This window comes from Hippocampus comes, unplaced genomic scaffold, assembly GCF_001891065.2.
Source record: "Hippocampus comes isolate QL1 unplaced genomic scaffold, H_comes_QL1_v1.1 scaffold125, whole genome shotgun sequence".
Lineage (NCBI taxonomy): Eukaryota > Metazoa > Chordata > Actinopteri > Syngnathiformes > Syngnathidae > Hippocampus > Hippocampus comes.
Window position 1 is genome coordinate 1,165,676 of NW_017805453.1, and position 7,835 is coordinate 1,173,510.

The 7,835-nt window shown below is 41.4% G+C and overlaps 1 protein-coding gene across 1 annotated transcript in view; it reads left to right on the forward strand.

The window, feature by feature from the left end:
• picalmb (phosphatidylinositol binding clathrin assembly protein b) overlaps positions 1-6,296 on the forward strand; it is a 21,373-nt gene extending 15,077 nt beyond the window's left edge. The window contains exons 17-23 of the mRNA XM_019874318.1: positions 604-720; positions 1,352-1,382; positions 1,460-1,559; positions 2,135-2,194; positions 3,015-3,119; positions 3,450-3,555; positions 5,456-6,296. Of these exons, the coding sequence (XP_019729877.1) occupies positions 604-720; positions 1,352-1,382; positions 1,460-1,559; positions 2,135-2,194; positions 3,015-3,119; positions 3,450-3,542 (506 nt within the window). The 3' untranslated portion in view covers positions 3,543-3,555; positions 5,456-6,296. The remainder of the gene's footprint in view (positions 1-603; positions 721-1,351; positions 1,383-1,459; positions 1,560-2,134; positions 2,195-3,014; positions 3,120-3,449; positions 3,556-5,455) is intronic.
• The last annotated feature ends 1,539 nt before the right edge of the window (positions 6,297-7,835 follow it).

Genomic DNA, 7,835 nt, shown 5'->3' on the forward strand with positions numbered 1-7,835 from the left:
TAGCATTGTTTTATACATGTCCTCGGCTCGGCCTCAATTTCAAAATCAGTCCTTGGTCCTTGGCCTTGGCCTTGGAGGCAAGTCCTTGGTCCTTGGCCTTGGCCTCGGAAAATTTTTCAAGTCCTTGGCCTTGGCCTTGCCTCGGAAAATTTTCCAAGTCCTTGGCCTTGGCCTTGGCCTCGGAGGCAAGTCCTTGGCCTTGGCCTTGGCCTCGGGTTGCCGGTCCTTGGACACATCCCTGCCTGTGACCCAAATGAGGACAAGCGTGATAGAAAATGAATGAATGGATACATATGACAGCCTATCTTAGAGGTGTCGGTCAGTATTTTCCATGTAATTGATATATTTCACGAGAAGCATAATTTATAACAAGTTGGCGACAGGTAGTCCAGTGTTGTTTGTCAACAGAATTTCATGTCATGGTCAACAGTTGGTTTAATCTTTGCATTATGCAAATTTCATCAAAACATTGTCATAGTGACTGAAAGGAATCCTACGTGCATACGAACAAAGCCATTGCCCTCACTAAACCCAACGTTGGTTGCCGATGAACCACAACACAATCTCTTGATTTCTAAATTTGATCCTGCAATGTCTTGTCAGATATCGCCGGGGGTATCCTGAAACCCACTCTTGCTGCTTCCAACCTACCGTCCAATCAGCAGCCAGAGAAGCTGGTGTCGGACGACCTTGAGTCCTCCCTTGCCAACCTTGTTGGTAGTACGTATGCAATTTTTTGAATATTGGTCACATAACATGTTACAGGATGTCGGATGTTATGGAAAAAAAAATTCAAATCACCTGTATATCAAAATAGAACATATCATTGAATGGAAATTTATGACACAAATAAAATGGGCCCATGTTACTTTTATTGTAGGACGCAGGTTATCCTAAGCATAATTCATTAAGTCAATGTGTACAACTATGGTCCCACATTATCCAATCATAAATAATGGAAAACATGTCATTTAATAAAACACTCAAATTCTGAGTCACCTGCCTTTAAAACGTGCGAAAGAGCCTCATTTACGGGGCTCTTAAACTATGTCCATGTTTGGACTTGCTCAATGGAACTGTCCATGTGTCGCCTGCGCCGTCTCTTCAGTAGGCAGCGTGAGTGTATTTGTGTCAATGTATTCTTCCAACTGTAGTTGAACTGCTGGGTGCGCACCCTGGAAGTGGGAATCGTCCTGTTTGTAGATTAAAGTGGGGTGGAAATGAAGAAATGTATTGTGTCCGTGGGTGAGAGAAGTGCACAATTGCTCTTGTGTGCAGTTTAGAGGGAATATTGGTTGCAACGTAATTGTTGTGTCTAGGATTTGTAATGTCTGTTCTATGTGTTCTTCAGACCTTGGCATTGGAAATGGGACCATGAAAAAGTAAGTGGCGCACAGACACTCGCTGTTGTTGCAACACTGCGATAGAAACTCTTAACTCGAGCTGCCTTAATTCACAGTGACATCCACTGGAGTCAACCCGGTGAGAAGAGGATGACAGGCGGCACAAACTGGCAACCTAAAGCGGCGCCGACGACGACTTGGAATCCCGTCTCCATGGTGATTAATATATATTTTTGTCGATGAACATATGGCCCATGCACAACATGCGTCCCGGCAGAGCATTTTATCAGGCCTGCCATACAAGTCTAAAAACCAATAAAACCTCAAAAAGCCCATCTGAGAAGACTTCCTAAAATCTGAAATGATTTCTGATAACTGATTCAATCACCCAGTGGGGCAGCATGTCTGAGTGGTTCAGAAGAGTGGTCGTTTCCCAACCCGACCGTTGGTTGTTCAATACCCGGCCATTGCAACCATGTTGAAGTGTCCTTGAGCAAGACACCGAACCCCCAGTTGCTCCTGGTGCTGCGTCACCAGTAGGTGAATGACAATGTGAAGCGCTTTGAGAACCCGAGGTAGACAAGCCCTACGCAAGTGACATAGCTCATGGCTTCCACTAAGTGTGCAATATGGACAAAAATGTATATCCTGATATTCCTTAAAATTAAATTAATGGCAATATTCTTAGTTCTGGCAAAATGGCGGCCCCCTGAGATGGATGGCAGCGGGTGGATTTTGCTGAGTAATTCATATTCCGCCATCCACCTGTTATCCTTTTTGTGTTCCTGCAGCCGCCATCCACTATGGCCTTCCCTGCCACCACACCCACAGGCATGATGGGCTACGGCATGGTGAGTAATGTGAGTGTAAAATCCATGTTACAGTGGTGCCTCAACTTGAGAGTTGAATATGTTACATGACTACACTTAAAACATTTCAATCTCAAATATTCTTTCTCCATTGAAGTGAAAACAAACACCATTCATTTGTTCTGGCCCACCACAAAATGAAATACTTGTAGTGTTTTTAATAAGAATGGTATTCTACAATATTGTATTTTATAGAAATGATAAAACATTTAAATAGAATGAAACCATTGATGCATAATGAGACATGTGCAGCACCTTGTGGTGTGTGGGCCGTGGCCACTAGGAGGCAGCATACATAAATACAGTAGGCCAGTAAATCGAGGCATTTCACAACGAGTCAGTGGGTTTCAGTAATCGTCCTTTTTCACAGAGGATACAGAATTAATGCCCCTGGGTATGATGTTGCATGTTTTGCAGGATCCTTTGTTTTCAGATAGTCTTTGGTTAAAGGATTATTGACATTGCAATGAGGATGCAAGTTGTTGGGCCGTGTATGGCGTTTTGCGCTGTGCATTTGCATGATGCTGATGGGTTATTGTGTCAGACAGTTTTGTGGTTATTTTAAATTCCTGAGGTGTAAGGCTTCAAAAGCACTCTTGACAAACTGCTGCTTGTTGTGAAGTTCGCTACTAGCATTTAGTGCTCGTATCTCAAAGTCTCCCAAGACAAATAGTCAGAGTGACGGTTTGTATCTTAAAAATTCTGTGATGGTTTCTTGGTGCCACTGTTAATACTTTTGGTCCCAGTACCAGCAATTAGGCGACAGTATTTGACAAATAATCCTCCGTGTCTCCTTTGCAAGCCTCCACACATGAGTTCCATGGGCATGATGAATCCTCCCACCTTGATGTACAGTCAACCTGTGATGAGGCCGCCCAACCCTTTTGGCTCGGTGTCCAGCACTCAGGTGGGTGCGCCTCGTCTCCCTCGTTCTGCCAGGCGTCAGTGTGTGTGGAATTATCTTGCTATGTTACATTCCCAAGTTGGCACAAACACTGATGATGGCGGTTTAAGCGAGCCTCGGTTCTCATCTTGAACTGTGCATCATCTCCTTTTTTTTTTTTTTTTAAATCCTCCATTTAACCAACGCATTCAATTCAACATTGGTGCTTGCCCAAACTAATCTCATTCCCCCCTCTTCCTTCATCTCTGCGCTGACTCTGGCCCTCCTATTTCCTCTGTCTGTGTGTGTGTGTGCGTGTGTGTGTGTGCGCGTGTGTGTGTGTTCCTATAATAGCCCTCGGCAGCCTCTAGTCCTTCCAGCCAGAGTCCTCTCCGAGCCCCCGGACAGGACCCGTTTGCACACCTATCTCTCAAGGATTTCTTGTAGAGCGTCTCTTTAGGTACAGCATGCCTCTTCTGCTGGCGGCTGTGACTGTGTGTGTCTGCTTGTCTTCTCTCATACCATCTTCATGCTTTTGTCTTCATTTGACATAGATGCCACATGCGTTTGTCTTTGCTTGATCTTGATATTGATCTTGTTTTGCTCCTCTCACCGTCCTGATTGTAATGAGGCTCACGCTGCCTGTTTGATCCTGACACTCATCGCATACGGCTGCGAACTGATTTGTTGTCTTTTTTTTTTTTAAACATATGATTGAATTTAACCCGCTGACTGTTCTGCACACCACGCCCACGAGAGTCTCACTCTGCAAGCTTTGCATGGTATCTCTTAGAGAGGGACACACAGTAGTATTCAAATGTTCCAAAATTATATTTTGGAACACTTGAATACTACTTGTCTGAACGACCTTTCAGGTACAGCAGTTACTACAGTGGACAACTTGTCATGTTACGGGGTGCATGAAAAGGTTAATATACCTCTTGGCATATGTTTTGTATGCAAGTTTGATGCAAGCCAGCATCACTAACCTATCCAAACATACTATTAGCTGTATGCACGGTATTTGTATGGTCGACACATTTAACTGGGAACTATGACATAAACGACAATGGATGAATGGAAAGTAAAAAACTGTTTAATTTAAAAAAATAAATAAATAAATCTTCACTCCGAACAAACAATTCCTCACTCTTGTCATGTTGGCTCGCTTGTAAGGGGATCAAATGCCACATGACGACATTTTCATAAGCTGCTCCACAAAGTACTTCATTGTGCGCTGCTCGTGTATCTATAACTAAAAGTCGACAGCCGTTTTTCTAAATGTACACTACACAGAAGTAGTTTTGGAATATTTGGCGTTCATGCTATGTTTCAGATTGAACCCAAAATGCATTATACCCTTTAGATGAACTTAATTTGTCGTTATCTAAGCTTTTGAATGTCCAGCGATTCAATATGTTACAGGACTTTTATAATACGGTGCGAGACAGCAAAATCCCTGCTCGCTCAACTCTAGTTGCTTCCGGCGCCTTCTGGGAGAAGCCTATAGTTGTAAAACATTTTTGGAAGCTTAATAAACAAATGTACATGCAGCTACATTGACCTCTTTTCGGGGTTTTAAGCCATTAATTCATTTGTATAAGGACAATTACATACGTGCATGAACAGAGACAGCTGGTATGTATCTCTCCGGACTTTATTTTTCATTTGCCCCAAATGGTTGAAAACACAAATAGCATAGCTCCACCTAGTGGCAAGGTTGGAGTATCACAGTGTCTTGTCTCCTCCAAATTGAATGCAGGCGATCCAGCCTCAAATGTTTCATACCTTTTCAACAAATTATTTGGCTGTTAGTATCTTTTAGCAAGAAATCATGCACAGATGTGACAAACGGCTCTTACGATGTGTTGGACATACTATTTAAAGAAAATGTCTTTTGTTGTATTTTTTACCATCTAACAATCTTGAGGTTTCTAGTCACTTTCATTTAGGACATTGGTTATGCTTGTATTGAGAATGTAGTCATTGTTTCGGACATGGAACCTTTTGCCAAAATGTAAAAAAAAAAAAAAAAAAAAAAAAAGGCGAATATTGTTTTGAGCATGGAATATTTTGTCAAATTGTCCCAAAAAAATGGCAAGTGTTTGACATGCTTATCCTGTATCGTAACGAGATCAGAGTATGTACAATATTTGGCTTGATTGTACCTTTTTTAAATGCCATTATTGAAGCTCATTTTAAAACTGCATTATAAATTGTCAGAGAGGAACTTAGTTTTGCGAAATGAATAGATGCTAGTCTAGTGAGGGAAGATGTTGAGCTCACTATGAGGCGGGGCTTACCCAAGAGTCACACTCAAATGAAGTGGTCATTTTAACTTGTGTCATTCTCCCTTGCAGACGCAGTTCATGTAACTTTGAAGAGCTCATCTCTCTTGGAAAGGTGAAGCACTTAGCAGCAAAAAGCCTTGTCCTCGTCGAGGTCTCCGGAGAGGCATTCACGTACCCCACCCTGCCCTTGCCCTCTTAGACCCCCACCACACACTCACACATGCACCCTCACAAAATATCAATTGTGTTGAGAGCTGCGGCGGCTTCCAGTAACCTTGGTAACAGAGGATTCCCTCTCCGTTTTACAGTGTCATCTGTAAAAGTAGTTCTGGCTGCTGAAAAACTTTGATGTTCTGTATTTGGGTAAAAAGGAAAAAAAAAGAAAAAAAACAACTTAAAACTACGGTCGGGTTTTGAGTGAGCGGAGCGGTGCGTTAGTTGTAGGGCGATGGCGACCTTCCCTTCTTTTTTTTTTCCTCGATGCCACAAAATCACCCTTCACGGTGTAGCGATGCTAACGACGTTTACGCCCGTTTAGTTTGTCTTTTTTACCGTGTTTACAGTAGACATTCCCTGTGTGTCGTTTGTATTTATTTATGATTGTCAGTCGAAGGAGCTCGAGTGGGGGTTTCTTGTAAAATCAACAGCGCATAATAATGGAGCATCGAACATGCGTGGGAGTGCTTGAGCTATCATCAAGTGGTAGAGTGACAAATAGCTATTGTATAAATGACACCTATTAAGCCGAATGATAGAGCACTAAATATTGACTTTGTTCATTTGTTTTTTTGTTGTTGTTTTTTTTAACTATTGTTAGATGAAAATTTAAAAACTTATTATAAATTCACAGCTGCCACTGTGCTGAGAGTGCAGATGTTTCCACTAAAGCTTGGGTGGGAAACCAATGCGGTCCACCAAGTAATCGTAAAAATATGCGAATAATATATGATTACAACAAACAAACGAAAACCCTAACCCCCGCCCACAAGTTTGTCATATTTTTTTGTCCACTTAGTACAGCCCTTGGAGGACTTGATAGGAAATGGTTGACCCACCCCGGAGCTAAACAAAACATAGTGCATTCTGTGCCTATATCGGGGTCTTTGTTTTTTTGTTGTTGTTGTTGTCGGTAACTTGAGTAACACTTCACACACCATCCCAGCGGCGGTGGCGGCGGGCTCGATTTTGCTTTAATAGCTTGGCACACCATCAACTCGGTGAGCGCGCTCGAGGCTGCCTTTACTCTCTGAATGTGAAGAGTTGTCTTCATGTTGCACACATCTTTCCACACCGCACGCGCAACCACTCACCCGCCGCCCCACTTGTCAAAACGTGCTTGAGTGGCATGTTTGATGTACAGGAGTTGTACAGGAGATCAAGATGACCGCTTGATGGTGAGGGACGGCGGGCAGGTGATGTCAGTGGAGGTGCAGGACGAGGGACGAGCGCTGTTGATCGGCACTCACTGTAAATATAATAATTAAGACAAAAAAGTGACTGTTCTTTGATTGCAAGAGTGAAAGATGTATGAAATATGAACATGATTCAAATCCAATTTGACTCTACCTATTAAGTCTTGATTCAGGATGATCCTCTCTGCAGATCTCTTGTCTGTCATTAGAACCTGTAGCAGGCGACCACTCAAATCTTGTTTTTTCTTTTTCAAATAAAGAGCAGCTTACACAAAAAACACACAGTCCCTTTCTCTCACTTTTTCTTATTTTTCCCTCTTACACAAAAACAACTAATAATGACCAAACATTTGCCCAGGCCACAAACTCGCTTGAAAACTCAACGGTGTATATAATTCAACAGCCATGTGGCAAATCTTAATTTCATTGGCAAAACCTGAGTTGATGCCAAAAGCTTTTATTTGGATTTTTTGGAGTTTGTGCTTTGATTTTTCACATTTGTGCTTCTCATGACTTTTAGATGTTTGAAATGGGCAACAATAAGGTCAGGATTTGGCTCAGAATCTTTTTTTAGTAAGCCTCAGGGGTCAATTTATTATTGAATAGCAAGCTTTTTTTATTATTTTAAAGTACTCTTAGGTAATTCTTATTGTTTTTCAGAATTTAATAAAAGCATATAAACATAATCTTTCAGAAATGTAAATGGCAAGAAATACCAGTTGAAAAAAAAATGGTTCCACCAAAACAAAGCAACCTCAAATTTGAGTTGCTGTGAAGCTACGTGTGACTGTGACAGGTTTTCATATTCAAAAGTATATATTTGAGTCACTGCTGAAACATGGTAGTTTTGTTTTTATTTTTCGTATTTCAAAGATTCACAAAATGTTTTTCCGAAAACATTGACATTTGTAATTTTTTTTCACATTTGATCAATTGTTCCAAATGATACCAAATTTAAGTTACTGGAACAAAAAAAGAATCCCATGATGGGTTTATCTAAAAAAACAAAAACAAAAGTAAATATACTGTAGTTCATA